Below are 19,378 nucleotides of genomic sequence, written 5' to 3' on the forward strand. Positions count from 1 at the left end.
TGAAATCATGCTCAGCAGGCACAAGGTGAAATCAAGCAGCCTCAGAAAGGCTTTCTAACCTCTTGTACCTGTTTGGTGATTGGCCAGGAGGGGTGGGGGAACAAGGGGACAAGGGCCCAGCCTGGAAATTCTCTCGAGGGCTTTTCCTGTAACACGGTAAAGGAGCCAAGAATTAGGAGAAGCGAAGAGAAGCCCCTCCCACAAGAAGAGACTTTCTGGATGAAAACAAAACAAAACAAACACTCCCTTGACAACAAAATAGAAAACAACAGCGTGTCCTAGTGGTAATTTTTGATAAAGAACAGACATAGTCATTCCATCCAGCAAAGCCTGGATGTGCATTGGCTGCGTTAATATCAAAACCAGGTTGGCACGGTTGGACAGGAAGACACAGTATCTTTCTAGTATTTATTATTATTATTTTTTCCAGGAATGACTCTAGTTGACATTGCATGCTGGGTTAGATATAAAAATCATGGACTGGGTGGGAAGGGAGAGATGAGTCAGGATATAGGAAAAAGCTCTTAAAGGAGCCCAGAGCTAAGGGTAGAGCGTTAATGGAGATTTTTATTTATTTATTTATTTTTAACGAGGTGGCTTCTACCCCTATCAATAATTTCATCATGGGTACAAGTAATTAGGGGTAATGTTCAAAACATGTAATAACTGCTAGGTCATGAACATCCACACAGCAGAATGGCCCCAGCCAGAAGCTACTGCAGTGGCTTGACAGGTGCTCTTGGTGTCTCATGAGATTTGCCTGTGATTTGCCTTGCTCAAAGTCCTATGTCGGCAAGTGGAAGAATCAAAGATTAAATCTAGGTCATCTGGGTCTAGGTAGAATGATTGGTTAATGCATCATAAATGTTATATATTTTAAAAACTGGTTACAAGGAACCTCTTGTCCAAATATGATTTTATCTAGGAACTATGGTTTCATTTTGACTTCTTCCACCACTTAATCAGTCAAATACTTTGGATAAGTTATTTAATTTCCCTGAGCCTCAATGTCCTCTTCTCTAAAATGGAAACAAGACCCAGTAAAGTTACTGGAAGAATTCAGTGAATTAACGTATATAAAAAGGGATGAGATATGTAAACCCTTCAACACAGTGCCTATTATATATTGAAAGGCTTAAAAAATGATAGGAACTATTCTTATTGTAAAATAATATGGTTTTTAAAAAATAAGAATATAACCTGTGGTAGTTACTTCATAGGAGTGCATGTAAATGAGAGAAAAACACTTTTTTTCTTGAAACAGGCTCTGAGACAATTTAATTCACTTAAATAAAACACTTATGCAATAGGCCTGCAAATTCTTCCCAAATGTTTAGATTTGTAGGCTGAAGACATTATCAATTACAAATTGATAAAAATCAGAGTCCATATTTACTTGCCAGGAAGACTGTCTCAGACATCCATAAATACTTATTTTCTGATCACTCAGAGTCAGTGGACAAGAAGCACAAAACGACTGCTGACATCTTGCCATCTCACACTTGTTTCCCATTCTTAGTCGATAAATTTCAAAAAGCAAAGGAATTCCACATCCATCTTATTTTGCTACTCACTTCCGTCTTTCACCCGGAGATTCGATCTGATGGTTAATGTTTTTATCCAAAGGGAGGGTTTTTGGCTTCACATCTTCTAGAATGTGCATCGATGGGTTTGATACCTGCTGACTCTGGGATGGATCTGAGGCCGAGGAAAGAATAAAGAACATAAACTTAGTGTTCAGTAACATCCCCCTAGTGCTCCGTATGTCCTCCTTCTTGAAAGCACTAATGCCCACTGGGGTCTCACCTTGAGTTCATGTAGACTGTGGGCCCACAGTGGTGGGAGTCTTTTCACTGTGCTGTTTGGAGTAAGCCTCAAGAGAGGCCCACAGCCAGTAGAGTTCATACCTGTCTGAACCACGTGTGTGGGGGGTGTTCTAATAATTTCATTATTGGGTTTCAACACCCATTCTTACCCTGAGCTAGCTGTGAGTTCATCCCACAGTGTAGGGCCCCAGTTTGTGTGTCCAACTGTTGGTACTGATGGCCTCCTTTCGATACAGGATTCTTAGAATGAGCAACGGCCCCTTGAGTTAGGCTGTTGAGATAAACAAATGTATATTTCAGAACAGAGATGAAAGCAACCCAAATAAACTTATCCTATCCCTTAGGGCATGGAAATACCTAGTTATAAAATGAAAAAAAGAAACGGGACTAATAAAACATTTATTCTATTCATTTTAAACCAGATTTAAAGTACTGGAGAATCCTACACATTTTTCATTATCCATCAATTTAGTAAGCTTGAGAAACCATTATTTCTGAAGTCTTCCCCATCTCCTTGTCCATAAAGGTCTTCATTTCTGATCATTTCAAGGGATACCAGAGCCAACTGGAATTTCCCAGATTTTCACAGGAGAGGACTTATAGTAGAAAATACTTGGGCCCCACAGGTTTGGGCAGCTCATGAGAATTCACTGGCCTTGCAGTAGCATCTGTGTGCAAGAGAAGGAGATGGAGAGGTTTAAAAATGTTCAGAGTTTCTGGAGATAACAGGCACTGTCTGGAGAAGCAGAAAAAATTCACGTATGAATTTGCTTAGCAGCATCATTCAAATATTCCTGACCAGTGGCTTTTGTTTCATGCAACTGAAAAGTTTCTTTAAATAGTGTTAACTGGAAATAGATGAGCTATATCCCAAAGGCTCTGCAGACTCTGGGCATGGGCCCGAAGACCGCATGGCCACAATCCACCCAGTCTCTGGCTGATGGACATGGGAGAATTCTCAGAGCAGATCCTACCAGAGGGGCTCCACTTACAGCCAAACTTTCAAATTGGACAGTCTTTGAAAATGACTCTAGCCTTTCACATCTTTGGGGCTCTCGGAAGGTGCAGTGTGTGGTATGTGTGTACACACGTGTATCTCCGCACACTCGTGTATGTGTATGTGTGCATATGCTTGCACACTTGCCAATCTCTCTCTCTCTGGTATCTCAGGGCCCCAAAAGCAAACATCTGTCTCATAAAGAACTTGCTGGTGGCAGCGTACTGCCAATTTCCGGGATTCTGAGGGTCCCTTCTAGGTTAGGCCCAGGGTGGCATCAATAAGCCCACTATGCCTCGTAGCTACAACCAGATTTTGCTCTAGTTTGAGCTAGCACTGAATGATCTAGGGGTTTCTGGGTATGCAGTTTGGATTTCCCATGGAACATACTGGAACCCATGGGGTGGGATGATTATCCAAAACCAATCATTTGTTATCCTTTATACTGTCACACAGAGTAAATGTGATTTCTCACAGCTCAGAGGATACTGAGAGTAAAGTCCGGGTCTATGGTCAACCCACAGTGGGTAGGACCCCAGGATCTCATTTCAACCCTTCTCCCTCCGGACACATCAACCATTTCAGGTGAATGACAGTTCGATCTGGGGCTTTGAAGGGACAACATGCTCCTCTGATATTCTACACTACCTCCCCTCACTTAAAAAAGATTTCACCTATTTAAAAATAAGATGATTTATATTCAAGAGCATAAAGACTGACTTTGGAGATATTAGAATATGTTTAAGCAACACGTAATGTATTACTGGAATGATAATTTCAAAGCTGAATATGATTTGCATTAGAAATGGGTACCCTTTCTGGGGAGCGAACAGGCAGAGTCTGGCTTTGCTCATGTAGAAGGACAGGCTGATACAGTTCATACCTGCCCACTTCCTCTGGTGGCCAATCTTCCCGAGGGTTATGCAATAAATCACTGTTGTCTCCCTGGAGTGGCTTCCTCCATCTTGTCTCTTGTTCTTCCTCTCGACCATTTTCCAAGTCCATCTTATTCTAATTGAGAAAAGAAGGATAATATTGAATATTATTTATTTACTGAGAGAGAGAAAGAATGCACGTGGGGGTGGGGAGGGAGAGGGAGAGAGAGAATCTCAAGCAGACTCCCCACTGAGCGCAGAGCCCAACTCAGGGCTTGATCCCATGACCCATGAGATGATGACCTGAGCTGAAAGCAAGAGTCAGAGGCTTGAATGAAATGAGCCACCCAAGCACCCATGAGTATCATTTTTATTTTTTTAGTTTTAATTAATTAATTTTTAAAAAAGATTTTATTTATTTATTTGACAGAGAGAGAGAGATCATAAGTAGGGAGAGAGGTAGGCAGAGGGAGAGGGGGAAGCAGGCTCTCCGCTGAGCAGAGAGCCTGATGTGAGGCTCCATCCCAGGACCCTGAGATCATGACCCTAGCCAAACACAGAGGCTTAACTCACTGAGCCACCCAGGATCCCACTGAGTATTTTTTTTTTTTTTTAAGATTTTATTTATTTGTCAGAGAGAGCGAGCAAGAGCGAGCATAGGCAGACAGAGTGGAAGGCAGAGTCAGAGGGAGAAGCAGGCTCCCTGCAGAGCAAGGAGCCCGATGTGGGACTCGATCCCAGGATGCTGGGATCATGACCTGAGCCGAAGGCAGCTGCTTAACCAACTGAGCCACCCAGGCGTCCCAAAGATTTTATTTATTTATTTGACACAGAGAGAGAGATCACAAGTAGGCAGAGAGGCAGGCAGAGAGAGAGAGAGGAGGAAGCAGGCTCCCTGCTGAGCAGAGAGCCCGATGCGGGACTCGATCCCAGGACCCTGAGATCATGACCTGAGCCGAAGGCAGCGGCTTAACCCTCTGAGCCACCCAGGCGCCCCCCCACTGAGTATTTTTAAACACACTGAACAACACTCATCTCTGGCCATGGTGTATTTGAAACATTTTTTCCAATCACATTGCTTACAGTGTAAAGAATAATTGTCCAAATTAACTGAATAGTAACAATGGTCCAAATTAACTGAATAGTTAGTGCTTTCCAATGATTTGAAACCAATGTGTACTCTCTGATCTCTCTTAAAAGTTATCACGAAAGAGAACTGCTCAGAAAGCCCACCTTGCAAAGTAAAACAAAGTTCTAGGACTGTTCAGTTAGGAGAAATGGCTCTTGCGGGCCCATCGGTTTTGTTTGGTTTTGTTTTGTTTTTAAATGCAGATTCCAGACTATTCCAAGTCTTGGTATGACTTTTGTTCAATAGCTCCCCAACCTTATTTGGGGGATATGGAGGTAGACCACCCTTTCTCTGCTCTCTCCAGCCCTTGAAGACACAAATAAATTTCATGGGGAATTTTAAGAGTGGTTTAGAAGCAATTTCCACGGAGGCTGGTAGGGAGTGCATTGCTGGCTACCATCCAGGGCAAAGGGACGCATGGTGTGGCGGAGAGGAATACATGTATGTTGAATGAGTGAACGATGGGCTGTCAGAGGCACATTCCAGCAAATGCTCCACTAATCAGGACCTCTCCAGCCAGTGCAGGGACACTATGGTTGCCAGCCCATGGAAGCAGATCTGGCCCCAGTAATGATTTCACTGGAAATGACTCTGGCCATGACAGCACCATGGGGTTACACTGGCCACACTAGGGCAAGGGTCAGTCCTGGATTTAAACTGGTGGAAAACTCAGGCTTGTTATTTTATATTTTTAGGTTTATTTTTTTTTTCACAAATTGCTTTTAATCTGCGGTCTCACCATTTTCCCACTGCCTTCGGTCACAGAGGAGGATGTAGACAGCTGGTCTGCAGAACTTGATGAAAGAGTAAATGGAACCACGGTGTCTTCAATTATTTTGCGCTCCTAAAGGGAAGGACAGTAATTAATGAAAGGGGAAAAAGAGAAAATAAAATCACATTTGTCAAGAGAAAATTTCATTAAGGAGCTTAAAGAAAAAAAAAATTGGATCATGCGCAAACAAGCAGGGCGTTAAAAAAAAGGGGTCTTATTTTCTAAAAGCATGTAAATTAGAATGTACTTTCTATGGGCAATGATTTAGAAATTAGCATTTAATTTGGAAAAACAAAGTCTTTGCAAATTAGTCTGATTCAAGAAGCCTAATTAGAAATGCTTTTAGGGATCAGATTAGGCACAACAATTAGTAAGGATAAATTCACAACAAAATTAATCATAAACAAATTTTAGCTAATACGCATTAAATGTAGTTCCCTTCCAATTCTCTAATGTGGTCTGGTTTGTTCATCTAAAAAAAATAAGTAAAACAAAACCAAATTCTCCTCCCTTCAAATCTCTTTAGTACAATACAGTGAATGTAGTTGGTAAGGATTCACTTAGCCCCAACATCAAAATTGTCCTCACAAAATTAATTCACTACTACCAAACATGCTCTCCTCAAACACACAACTAGATACTTTCGTGTCATCTCTTTAAGGTAAATCAAGAATCTGACTCTCTGACTAGAAAACAGATAAAATTCTATTGTCTCCCTTGACCATAACTCAACATGCCCTTACCACAAATTAAATTTGGGGGAACTGTGGTCTTTTAGAGCCTACAGCTCTTTGAAGAAGTTGACAGGGCTCTGGGTAAGGAGAATGAGACACAGCCATGTGCACACAGAAACCACAGACCAAAAAAAAAAAAAAAAAAAAAAAAGGCACCAATAAACTTTGAGGAATCAAAACCACAAGTCAAATTCCTTCTTGGGAATTTCCTACCTCCTCATAGTATCTGCGTTCTTCCTCTTCCACCTCCTTCTGGGCTTTTTCCCACTCTTCTTTTAGCTTGTTCTGTTCCTTCTGGTATCTCTCCTGTTACAGAATTTCCACAGATGGTTCCTGAACTGACATTGCATACCCCACTGGGACACTTCCTCCCCTCTAAGCCACCGTATACAACACATTGCAAGACAGTTCTTCATTTTGCAACGTTCTGAGTCTAATCCATTCACGCTCTAAAACGGGAATGGTATTTTGTGTCTCTCCAAAATGTTAGGAACATAACAATCCTAACAGAGAACACTCTTTCCTGTTGTTGGTGTTACAGATTTGTTCTCGAATCTATAAGTAGATGTTTGCTTATGCAAAGAGAAAAGACAGACTGAAAGACTCTAAGATCTTCCTTAACTTGGCTTTTGTGCTGGGACGGTAGTTTAAACCAATGGTTTGTTTCTACTGGGCCCTTTGGAGACAAGTTTTGCCATTTCACTAATGGAAATAATATGGCTACTGAGAGAGTCTGATAGAAGACAAAACAACAAAACCTTGTAGGTTTACAAGTTGGACAATGCAGAAAGGTCTGGACTAGATAAGATGATAATTAGCTGAGTAGCTGAATTACCCTTTGCTTGTAGCCATGCTGCCAAAATGGAATCTTCCCAGGTTTCAGTAACTTCTGAATTAACAATAGATTTTAAACAGCCACTAGAAGGCTACAACATGAGAACTGCGGCACTATCTCCGGAAATAGTACAGCACTAGTCATCTCTTCTGGGGGAAAAATACTCTGAATAAGGATGGCTCTAATATGTGACTGGAGTCCTCTGGACAGCTGACTAGAAGAAATGGATAAATGGAGGTTAAAATTCATGCTTAAAGTGAGAGCTGACACCCTGGGCGCCTTGGGAATGGTGTCCCCGACATGACAGAGACAGAGGCATCACGGAAGTACCACACACAGTCAAATGTTTTCCCCTAATTACTGTCAATCCTCTCTCTGTCTTTTATCCTCCTAGGGAAGGCACTGAGATTTCCTCCAGGTGCGACCTGTTACGTCATTATCTTAGGAATAAAAGGGTTTTATTGGAATTATTTGAAGCCTGGTGTTCTTATTAATGCTCTAGAAAAACCATCATTGGTCAACTCATGGCGGGCTTTGAACTCCAGGTAAAAATCTTGTTATCCAAAACCTAAGATGTTATAAAGTTTCTGAGAGGAACTTCAGGGGTCTTTCAGAATAGAGGAAACAGACTCTCAAACTTAACAAAAGCTGAAAAACAAGCAAACCTTGGGTTTCTTGGTTCTATGAGCTTATATTCCAGGTTCTCCCACCCTGAGAGGATCAGTGGAGGTGATCCAGGGAATGAAAGAGGCTGTACATCTGTGCCCCGCCCCCCACACCTCGGTACACATGTGCACACACCAGCATACATGCATACCCAATACAGACCCCTGCACACACCAAGACACTCACACAAACGCCTTGTCACAAAGCCCACAACCCTGCAGTGTCACACTGGGTAACAATTTGGTGGGACAAAAATACATCTGTCTCCATCAGTAACCAAGGTCACCTTTCAGGGTATAAACCGCCATGACTCTGACTCTGACCATGTAGTTGGGGAATAGGCATCTGGTTTTCAAGGGACTAGCAGATGGCCAGGGTTGGTCTAGGGTCTCCCAATGGACCCGAAGTCTTAACAGCCCTGGGACTTTGCTGAATCTGGTTGGTATTTACCCCTTAGCAATTGGGAAAAGCGTTAAGCTTAACAGGCAGACCTAAAGGCCCATGACAATTAGTTACCTCAAACCCTCCCCACTGCAGTGCTCCCAGTCCCTGGGAACTAAGCCAAGAGGGTCAGAGCAAAAAGATAAGGGGGTGGGGGGAGTAAAACAAAGCAGTGTAAAGTCATCAAAATTAATGAGATTTAACATTTTTCCCCTTTATGATCTTTTAGTAAAATCAGTACTATTGGGAATACAGCAGAGAGAATGTGACTTTTAAAGTCCTACAGACTTGGACTTGAAACCAGGCTCAACAACTACCTGTTCGTTGTGTGACCCTGAGCAATTAAGTTAACTTCTTTGAAGCTTAGTTTCTTCAGTTGCAAAATGGGACTAATAAGACCTACTTTGAAGAGTTTTATGAGGACTGAACTGGACAGGATACGTCAGGTACCAACAAATATGCCAGTTCTTGGCACAGCCAGGTACTCTGGTTAGTTTCTAGGGTTGCTAGGTTATTTTCTGAAACATTATTACTCTACAAAACTGGCTTGAAACAAGTAGCAGTTGATCATGTACTCCCAGAACCTTCCTAGAATTAAAATTTATCAGCCTTTACTCAAGGAGCAGAGCAAATATTTCTACATAAGGAACAAGACCCAGGCCAAATTTTATTTCACATGTATGCTATCAAATAGCTTTTTGGTAATTCGTTTCCACCCCACTCGGACTGGAATTTGACTGGCAGCTAAGGAGGTGACGAATGGATATGTTGGCCCCTAATACTTGTTTTTTTTTTTTTTTTAGGATTTTATTTATTTTTTAAGATTTTTATTTATTTGAGAGAGAGAAAGAGAGTATGAGTGTATGGGGGGGTGAGGGGGAGAGAGAGTGGGAGAGGGAGAAGCAGGTTTCCCACTGAGTGGGGAGCCAATTTGGGGCTCCATCCCAGGACCCCAGGATCATGACCTGATGGCAGTTGCTTAACCGACTGAGCCACCCAGGCAGGCGCCCCTGAAGATTTTATTTCTTTCTTTCTTTCTTTTTTTTTTTTTTTTTAAAGATTTTATTTATTTGACAGAGAGAGATCACAAGTAGATGGAGAGGCAGGCAGAGAGAGAGAGATAGAGGGAAGCAGGCTCCCTGCTGAGTAGAGAGCCCGACGTGGGACTCGATCCCAGGACCCTGAGATCATGACCTGAGCTGAAGGCAGCAGCTTAACCCACTGAGCCACCCAGGCGCCCCTGAAGATTTTATTTCTAAGTAATCTCTACACCCAGCGTGGGCTCAAACTCACGACCCCAAGATCAAGAGTCACATGCTCTACCGACTGAGCCAGCCAGGTGACCCCTAGGATTTTGTTTTTTTTAAGTAAAATGCTTTTTCTTCTTTTTTTAAAATTTACTTTTTATTTTTAGATAAATCCAATTAGTCCACATATAGTACATCATTAGTTTCCAATGTGGAGTTCAGTAATTTCATCAGTTGCATATAACGCCCAGCGTTCATCCCTTCACATGCTATTTTTTTTTTTCACTGTGTTCATCAGTGCAACCGCCAGCAAGGGGAATTAGACACAGGATACTTTGTTGCACGGGCACAAAATGAACTTAGACTCACTAGCTCCCGAGAAGCATCTAATTCCATGCACTTCCTGTGCTAAAAATTTATCTAATAACAACAGTAATTAAAGGAGCAGCATCTAATAGAAAAACAACAACAACAACAAAGCAGTGACCCCAGTCCTACCTGAAGCAAACGTTCCTGCTCCTGTTGCCATTTTTCCTGTCGCCGGCGCTCCTCTTCTGGGTCCCATGCCCAGAACTTAAACTGCTTAGAAAATAAAACTGTGATCAGGGCTAAGCCATGTCCTCAAGGCCAGGCCGGGGCAAGGGACACAATCAGCTTACAGACCGGCACTAGACCGACAAGCGGAAGCAGAAGCCCTTACATACTGAATGACCCTCTTTGTCAACGAAAACTACTTTTTCATCTTCATCCCTCCTTGGTTGACTTCCAAGAGGCCCGTATGATGCTGTGAGCCTTTTTGGGGCTAATGAAAACATGGGTGTAATTAGCCCCTGGCAGGGGAAGGCTTTGGTTTCCCTTTCTTTCAGAAGCGATTTCTTTCTTTCTTTTTTTTTTTTTTTCTGTTTTCTTAATCATTCTTTATTACTGTCAGTATGTGAATGATGCTACCCTTCATTCTGTCTCATGTTTGAAATAGACACATGATATGTAAGTGGTATTAAAATTTGTGTTAAGCTTCAAATTCCTCTGGTGGAAGTTTAGCAGTGTGGTTGATCACGAGCTTAAATGAAAACTTTATGAAACTCTCCTTCGTGAATTGTTGGCTCTGTTTTCAAATTCTGTAAAGCCATCGTGCTATTAGCGACCCACAATCGAACTAAAGGATGCTTTCCTAGTGATTTCTTAAACCTATTCACACTTCTGAGCCTGAGACCCTCATTCTGCATAGGGATCCTGGTCCCAGCACATGGGAACGCTGTTTTCGGCAGAGCGGACTTTTGTGACAATCGGTGTTTGCTGCCCTATAGCACTAAGCATTCATACCGCTACTGTGTTTGTCCATCAGGTTAGTTCAAGGGCCAATGCTCACTAGCATCACCTGTGATCCAGGAAGGAGGGAGTCTCTGACCTCATTCAAACCCAAAGGCGTTTTTTTTTTTTTTTTTTTGTAAAAAGGTCTTTGTGAGTTTGGCACCAAGTGAGTTAACAGGAATAATGAGAGAAGGAGGCATGAACCAAAGTGCACCCCCACAATACAGAATCCAGGAAGCAGAGCCGGGGAGAGAAATCACAGCTGTCTCTGGGAAACCTCCTGAAGGGGTGGGGACTGCAGTGTTTGAACTTGGCCTCTCCCCACCAAGGCAAACCACATTCCCCAGTAACTGCGCTTCTTCTCTTCCCTCTGTTCTGATGGGCCTGGCTTGGGGAGGCACTTAGAACTGCCTGCCTGGGAATCCTGAGACAAGCAGCAAGATGAGGGGAGGGGTCTCAGGGAGGAGGGGGGAGTCTGGGGCAGGATGGGGAGCAGGCAGAATCTATCTACCTGGGCTGCCTGAGAAGCTGGACAGGGCCAGTCCTGGCCAAGGCTTAGATGGGTCTTGTTACTGCCCAAGATACCTGGGCCAGCTCACCTTGGGCCGGCCCAGGGAGGTGTCTTCAGGCTGAGAACGCAAGCCAGACCATGGGTATTGCTCGGTTTATAACAATATAAAGAGTGACAACTTTAATGTATTTACACATATGAAAAGGTATTTACACACACCCCATTGATGCCCTTGCCGTGGTGCCTGCAGTTAGGGTGACGCCCACAAAAGTCAAGGCAAGGTGGGCCAACAGGATAGGGAAATGTATTTCCTATACGCCACTCTTGGGATTCGTACTGCAGACTAAAGGCTCTGACATGTTATGTGGGAGAAAAGCTATTTAATTGTACATAATTCAAAACTTCCCAAGTTTCCTGGGATGACCATAAAATGCCATCCAAATGGGATTCCAGATAAAAAATCTGGAGTTAATGGTGTTAGAGGTTGTCTCCACCTGGCATTTTCCTAAACCTTGGAAGCACTTTCAATGTTCAGAACCTCTCTCAAGGGCATGGCCCTTCTTTGTCTTCTTGGGAAAAAGGATGTGGTCACGTGAATAAAGCCATAGGGAGACCAGGAGGAAAACAAGAGTGACAACTAGGAATTATTTAATTTTCAGATTTCACTAGGCAGAGCAGGAGAAAATAGGGAATATTTGTTTAAAAGAAAAACAGTGAGCATTTGCAGGGGGAAGACAAAGAGGAAGATACTTTGTGATACACAAAAGAAAGAAAAGCGATCGTGTTCCTTCCTTTGGTGACTACTTGCTGAGGACCTATACGGGCCAGGGAGGGATATCAGGTGGCCAAGGGTCCCCGCGTTGTGGAGCTTACTACTGAGTGTGGTGGGAGACAGCAGGTGAGAGGGAGTGACAGCCTGGGTCTTCCAGAGAGTTCCAGAGCCAACATTACACCATGTACAAGCACTGTCCTCAATTAAAAAAAAAAAATGATTTTGAACGCCTCGATAAGTTGCATGTTTTAATACTAATTCCGATTGTCACTTTCATTAGATTTTACTTTCCCGACTCACTTACCATTTTGTTTCTAAGCATGATCACAACTCTGCCTAAGGATAATCTGTGTCTTTCTTCAAATTTCCCCTGGCAGCATTACACATGCCTTTTAATTATTCTTTTATAATCACTTTGAGCCTGTTTTTGATTGGACCCGCTTTCAGCAAATCAAATACTTTATAAATAAAAATAAATTAAAATCACACTCAATGCATCATCTTACTCCTTAAGATGAGCTACTTACAGGTGTAGTTACAGGTGACTTTTCACTGCCTGGAGAATCCACTGCACAGAGAGAAAAAAAGAAAGAAAAAAGTCTGCAACGTGAGCAGCTTCTAACAGTATTTTTCTCTGGTCCTCTGAGTGGAATGTGGTTCCTATGTCAGCCTGAGATCATATGTATATATATATATATATTTTTTTTTTTTTTGTAAGCCAAGAGCATTAGAAAATCATAATAAAGCAGACCCTTGAAGCAATTTGTACCCATCACCGAAAGGAGTTATAACGAGTGTAGTATGATTGATCACATCAATTAGCACCAGAGACTAAACTATAGGAAGCAAAAACTGTAGGTGCTGGTGTTTAATGCCCCCTGCATCCTGCTAGCCCGGTTCCCTCACTGTCTGACATGGAGAATTATCACACAGAGAGAGGCCAGACATCATCCAGGAAGTAAAGAGAGGGACACAGTTAACAAGAGAACCATTACCAGTTCCTGGTAAATGCTTCTAACCTTTCTTTAAAAAGAGAAGAGGACAAAAAAATGATTTTGAATGCCTATTTTTTTTTAAAAAAAGAGCTGAATATTATTTCCTTAGATTTTTAGCATCAAAGAAAAATTCTACAAATTTCCTTCAAAAATTTCTACGAATTTCCTTCCAATTTTAGTAGAAGCGGAGTGGTTATCAGAGAACGAGCTCTTTGCTAACTGTGTGTCAGAAGTAAGCATTGTTTTTCTGCAATCAGAAATGAGGAAAAATACCAGACATTATTGGCTGCCCCCAACATGGATTTTTGCACAGAGGAAATACAGCTCCCCAGGACGCATTTTACCTGACTGGGAGAAAAACTGGGAACGTCGCCAAGAGTTCTGAACTCTCAGCGGGATGCTGGCAGGGCCAGGGGACTCTAGATCAGATGGCAGAACAGAACAAACAGAAAACCGTGAGAACAGGGGTGAGGACCAAGCGGAACCAGACTCCCAAGGACTAAAGGAGGTCTGGCGGTAGTTGACAGAAGAATTGAGAAGGAGTGAATCTGAAAGTACAATACATCTCAATAAAACATGTTCGAAACCCGAAGACATGGGCAAGAGCCAGCAGACACGGAACAGTTCAAGCTGTGGCTTGTCTCCCTTGGTGTTAGGTGCTATTTTACAGGTTCATACTTAATGGTGGAACTGTTAACATGTTCAATCTCAAATGACAGGATAACATGTTCCGCAAGGGTGAAATGCACAGTTTACATTGCTTTTGGAGAAAAGTACAAAAGACAGCGGAGATGAGTTCCATGATTATTGGATGCATCAACTGAGTTACAGCTGATCTGTAACTCAGCGGCATTGGACAGACACAAGTTCACGGTAAGCATTTGCATCCCTAAACTGGGTTCTGTGCGCTTGGATGTCATTCTCAGGGTGGATAAAGACAGCGGTTTTTAGAGTGAGCACTTACTTTCCAGAAACACCAATATATCTTTGAACTGTAGGGAGACAGCAGAGAAAAGGAAAACGGGCACCTTCAAATGTATTTTATGAATGTTTTCAGAGTATTTAAAGACTACGTGTGTATGTGTGTTGTGTGTGTTTAAGGGAAATCTGTGAAATATAGCTAGTAGCTGGTATAATCAGTCTATAAACAGACATGTGTATAAACACGGGGGAGATGCCATTGTCTAGAGGAGAGACTATATGGTATGGCTCCAGGATTCCTTATCCCAACCTACAGCTTCTTTGGACTTGATGTGTGACCACAGACTAGTCACTTACAGGTCCACAGACCTCTTCCAGTTGAAGTATACAGTTGGCATACAAGGTTACATTCGTTTCAGGTACACAACATAGCGACTTGACAACTCTGTGCAGTACGTTGTAGTACGGACTCACACCACGAGTGTGGCTGCCATCTGTCGCCACACAGTGCAAGCACAACACCAGTGACTCTTTCCTGTGCTGTGCCTTTCATGCCCATTCCCATGACTCATTCATTCCGTACCTGGAACCCTGGACCTCCCATTCCCATGGAGTTTGTATATCTGGGAAAAGTCCTGTACTTCTCTCCTCCTCTCCCAATGAAAGACAAATTATGTTTTTCAAGTTTACATTGCAAATGTAAATCCTCTGGCCCCCATCCAGACCTCCCCAGACACTGGAGGAGCGGAGCCCAGAGACCTGTGTGTCCACCAGCCCTGCGGGGAACTTGGGCCCACACTCCTAATTGCAAATGACCGCTTAGGGCCGTATCTCTGCAACATACACCCTTGTTCTAAGAAAAGCATTTGAGAATAGCCTCTTATGGCCTGGCATCTGGCTCTGTAACTCTACTCCTACTGCTATTCCTCTGAGACTACCAGATTGTATTATTAGTGCTGATTCTGGGTCAGGTGTGGAGCTAAACGCTCTTCTTCCAAGACCCCTATGAAGTTGGGAGTTCTGTGATCTCCCTTCGACAGTTCACAGGGAATGATTAGAGATTAGGACAACTTGGTGGGGAGGATCACATGGCTAAGAATCACACAGGCAAGAACTCAAACCTGGGCATTCTGTCTCCAGAAACTGCAGCTGTTGTTCCGGCTTCCCTGAACCAGACGAGAGCACAGAACAGGTGCACGCCAAATATAATTCTCTCCTGAAGGCTAAACTTCGAGATGCTCTAGGGCTACCAAATTTTATTTTTTTGTCACTCCACTTTGTTAATGCACAATGGAAAGTCCCTTCGTTGACAACACATTTTATAAAATCAAAATGTAACAGGGTGGCAAAATGTGTGAGACAACAAAACTAATTAAGATGGCTTAAAATACCTACTTCCTCTCTGTGTTACTTATCCGCACAATTAAAAAGTGGGAGAAATGGGGCAGGATTAAACTCTATCTAAATATGGTCAATTGCTGACCCAGTTATGAGATTTCATTTTTGTCAATTCCCTCCAGGACAGTAGGGCTGACAAATTTAAAACAAATGCTTTGAAGACAGTATTGAACTTGTTCCCACAATTAGAAACAAATGATCATCAGTGTATGTACTAATTAATTCCCTCCCAAGGACTTCCTGTTACTCAAGTAGAGCACACCTTCTCTCCCAGCATTCAACTAAAGCTAATGGAAGTCAACCCAGATTCTGCCAATGGCGGCCCCAATGGCTGCCTATCCTTGAAAAAAGGAAAGTAAAATAAATCCCCAGCCACAATGACCCTGTACCATCTTCTCTTTGCCTGAACTGATAAATCTATAAAATGTGTTGGAAAGAGTACATTAAAAAAAGCCAAACAAAAACCTCACAGTTCTTGCCTCAACTCTAGCCATTTACATATCTGTAGAAAGAACTCAGACCAGGAAGCCCCAGTGGTCTATCTGTTTTGAAGAATAATCATGGAATTCTCAGGACACTCCCCGACCCCATTTCTTTCTGGTGTTTGTGGGCACCTGAGTGTTTCATAAGGATAAAGGTATTCAAGTAGGATTTTTAAAGAGTAAATAAAGGGTTGAATTCACAACCTATACATGGCCTAAGGGGTTCCTGGGGAATTTGTGGAACATATTTAATCTATGACTGTGAATGATTTCTCAGTAATCATCATACACACCCAGGAATTATTATGAGGTAATAAAATCTGATTTTCTTCTAAAAAGTCAAATCGTCAGATTCAATGACTATTTTATAAAGATGGGACAATTAACAATTAATGAAGTTGATATAATATTAGGATGATATACTTTTTATTGAAGTTATTTTTTTAGTTTGTAATTTTTTTTGACAGTTTGGAGTCAATAAAATTATTTTAAGGTATCAAACACTTAACAGAGACCTTGTAGTGTCTATGGTATTCTGCTGACAAAATGCTTTTGGCCACTGGGTTCCTGGTTGGGTCAAACATAGAGTGCAACTCCCTGATTTCCATTCTGAAGTGACTTAATTCAGCCACTATGGCCTCTCGCAAGCACCACGGCTAATGGGATGTTAACATAAAGGAAGTAATCTTCCTTTAAAATAAAGGATATTTCAGTTGGTTTGTCTCCTTCTCTAATTTTGCCTTATTTTTCCCTCCTTTTCCCTACAATCCGCTGTTTTGTGTCTTAAATTCCACATACGAGTGAGAGAATCACTAAATTCTACCTCTGAAACTAGTAATATACTATATGTTAGTTCTTGAATTTAAATAAATAAAATAAAATAAAGACTATTTTACTATAGATGAGCCCAGCAGAGTACGTAGCGCTAAATAAAACATTTCTTTCTTTTTACCTTGAGAATAGAGATTTGGCAAGTGTAATTGGTTGGTTTCAGACATTTTGTCCAGAAATGGATACGTCAGGGTTGCTTCTGGTTCTGGTGACTTTGGCTTTGCCACCTGGATCATGGGCAAAGAGGCAGAGACATTAAAAATATTGTCCATTAAAAAATGCACAGGTGAAATAAAATTTAAGGACTCATGGCTATTACAGAATTCAGTAAACCAAACATTTGACTTTTAAATGGAAATGTTCACCCTTTCCCCAAAAGCCCTTTGTGCTTTCTACATTAATATAGAGGCAGATTTTTTTCAGAGAAATCAAACTGGAGCATAAAAATATGATGATCACTGTTCTCCAAACCCAGAAGATACTCTTCCATCATTGGGATTGTACATCACTCTATCTCATTTTCTGATTGATCAATCACATATTCTCTTCCTGATACTACATAATACAGTATTTTGTAGTGTTAGGCAGTGAGGTGTTCCACAAAAAAGAAAGAAAAAAAATCTTACTATGAAAGTGCTGAATATTAAAATAATATCACTTTCTAATGGACATTATTCTCAAGACACTACAGAGCCCTCACACAAACTTATATGAAGCACATTAAAAACAAAGAAGTGTCATTTAAATAACTGTTATCAACTAGGGTCATAGCAATGATGCCATTACAAGATTTTTGAGGCATGTTAGACCACTTGTCCTTATAGTAAATAGTTCCAAAATTACAGGCTTTAAAAATTCTTATGTTTGCTTTATAGAAATAGAATTTTTTTTTATTGTTGTTTAGTTTTATTTTGTTTTTCCCTAGTCTGGCCTTTGGTAAAAGTACCCTCCTTCTGATTTGTTGCTTCCAATCAACTGATTGCAGATTACTAAACTGATGTCTAAAATAAGTCAGTAGATTCTGAGCAAAGATCTGAGGGAGGGGCCTGGTTGTATCAGTTTATGTCTTTTTAGCTGCTTACAGAGATTTCTCAGATTCACTCTGGCTGGTGGCTCTGTTCCCAATAGACTAATTTGATAGTCAACAAGGCAATTGAAGCTGTAGAGTGCTTGTTTCATCATAAGCTGATCTGTGATTTGGTTCTCAGGATGATTTAATGTCTATAATTTCTTCTTGGTAAAATTTTATTTTTCTTTATGAATAATACATTCAACCCTAATGGAATCCTGAAGAAAACAGAGTTAATCGCCTCATTGTGCATTACAGGGGTCAACCAGATGGCCAAATGAACTTCAATGTTAAACATGCAGCAAAAGCTAAAGCTTAGGTGGCGCCTGGGTGGCTCAGTGGGTTAAAGCCTCTGCCTTTGCCTCAGGTCATGATCCCAGGGTCCTGGGATTGAGCCCCACATTGGGCTCTCTGCTCAGCAGGGGGCCTGCTTCCCTTCCTCTCTCTCTGCCTGCCTCTCTGCCTACTTGTGGTCTCTGTCTGTCAAATTAATAAATAAAATCTTTAAAAAAAAAAAAAAGCAAAAGCTTAGATTTACTAAAGTTGACAACCTCCAAATTTTAACCCCATGCCATTTCCTCCTTCGTTGAGTCTGGCAAAAAAAGTTTCGGTAACGCTCAGTTGTAAATGAATGTTAATAGCAGAAATGCTCAAAATCACCATTATGTAAAAAGGTCAGCCTGTGAGCACGGGCACTTTGTCTGATAAAGGGAACACTCACAAGTGAAGTCAGAAAACACAATCTGTTGCAATAGTGATCACTTTTTTCTCTCTTTTTCTAAGAGCTAACTCCACAGTAGGGAAAAGAGAGGGCAGGGATTCATCTGGTGTAAGAAAAGTACTGGATTCCAAGACCATTAGTTCACTTGCCAACCAACTAGTAGAGATGCTTAACTGCAGTCCACAGAAGAGAATTTAGGGGGTATATATTTAATATCACTGGATACTAAGGAAAACATGGTAATCTTGGGTATTTTATGCTTTAAAGATCCTATCTTTAGAATACTATTTACTGGGACGCCTGGGTGGCTCAGTTGGTTAAGCAGCTGCTTTCAGCTCAGGTCATGATCCCACAAAGGGCACGGTTGGGCTGGATCGGGTCACGGTTGTTGTAAAATGCTGTGGCTCTGGAAATGGAGTTATGTTCAGAAACATAAAGAAGAAAAACAGAACCTGTTTCTCCCTCTGCCTCTGCCTGCCATTCTGTCTGCCTGTGCTCGCTCTCTCCCCCTCTCTCTCTCTGATAAATAAATAAAATCTTTTTTAAAAAAAGAATACTATTTACCAGATGCCAAAATGTCCATACACCCACAAAGTAAAGAATCCCTGAAAACAACTTTTTCCATAGTATGGTAGACATGACACTGGTGGCCCAAAGACAGACCACACAGATGAGATAACCAGATGCATACTCTTCAGTTATTGTGTTTACTTGGTTTCATTAAAAAAAAAAACAAAACTCTCTAGCAATGATACAGTTTTCCTTTCAGTTTAGATTTAAGTGGGGGGGGGGGAGTCCATTTGGAAGAATGATACATAAATAATGTTTACAAGTATAATGTGGAT

At 41.6% G+C, this 19,378-nt stretch overlaps 1 protein-coding gene across 21 annotated transcripts in view; it reads right to left on the reverse strand.

Moving 5' to 3' along the window:
* LIMCH1 (LIM and calponin homology domains 1) overlaps positions 1-19,378 on the reverse strand; it is a 327,317-nt gene that overhangs the window by 12,025 nt on the left and 295,914 nt on the right. For 6 of the 21 annotated variants that reach the window (XM_059162639.1, XM_059162730.1, XM_059162720.1 and 3 more), the window contains 8 exons: positions 16,865-16,970; positions 12,644-12,684; positions 10,021-10,101; positions 6,547-6,639; positions 5,567-5,671; positions 3,707-3,834; positions 1,976-2,097; positions 1,575-1,698 (listed from right to left, as the gene is read on the reverse strand). In XM_059162639.1, coding sequence (XP_059018622.1) covers positions 1,575-1,698; positions 1,976-2,097; positions 3,707-3,834; positions 5,567-5,671; positions 6,547-6,639; positions 10,021-10,101; positions 12,644-12,684; positions 16,865-16,970 — 800 coding nt within the window. Of the gene's footprint in view, positions 1-59; positions 147-1,574; positions 1,699-1,975; positions 2,098-3,706; positions 3,835-5,566; positions 5,672-6,546; positions 6,640-10,020; positions 10,105-12,643; positions 12,685-13,455; positions 13,531-16,864; positions 16,971-19,378 lie in introns of all 21 variants that reach the window. The other 15 variants (XM_059162629.1, XM_059162693.1, XM_059162682.1 and 12 more) reach the window with 7 other exon arrangements.

Source organism: Mustela lutreola, chromosome 1 (assembly GCF_030435805.1).
Source record: "Mustela lutreola isolate mMusLut2 chromosome 1, mMusLut2.pri, whole genome shotgun sequence".
In the NCBI taxonomy this organism is placed as follows: domain Eukaryota; kingdom Metazoa; phylum Chordata; class Mammalia; order Carnivora; family Mustelidae; genus Mustela; species Mustela lutreola.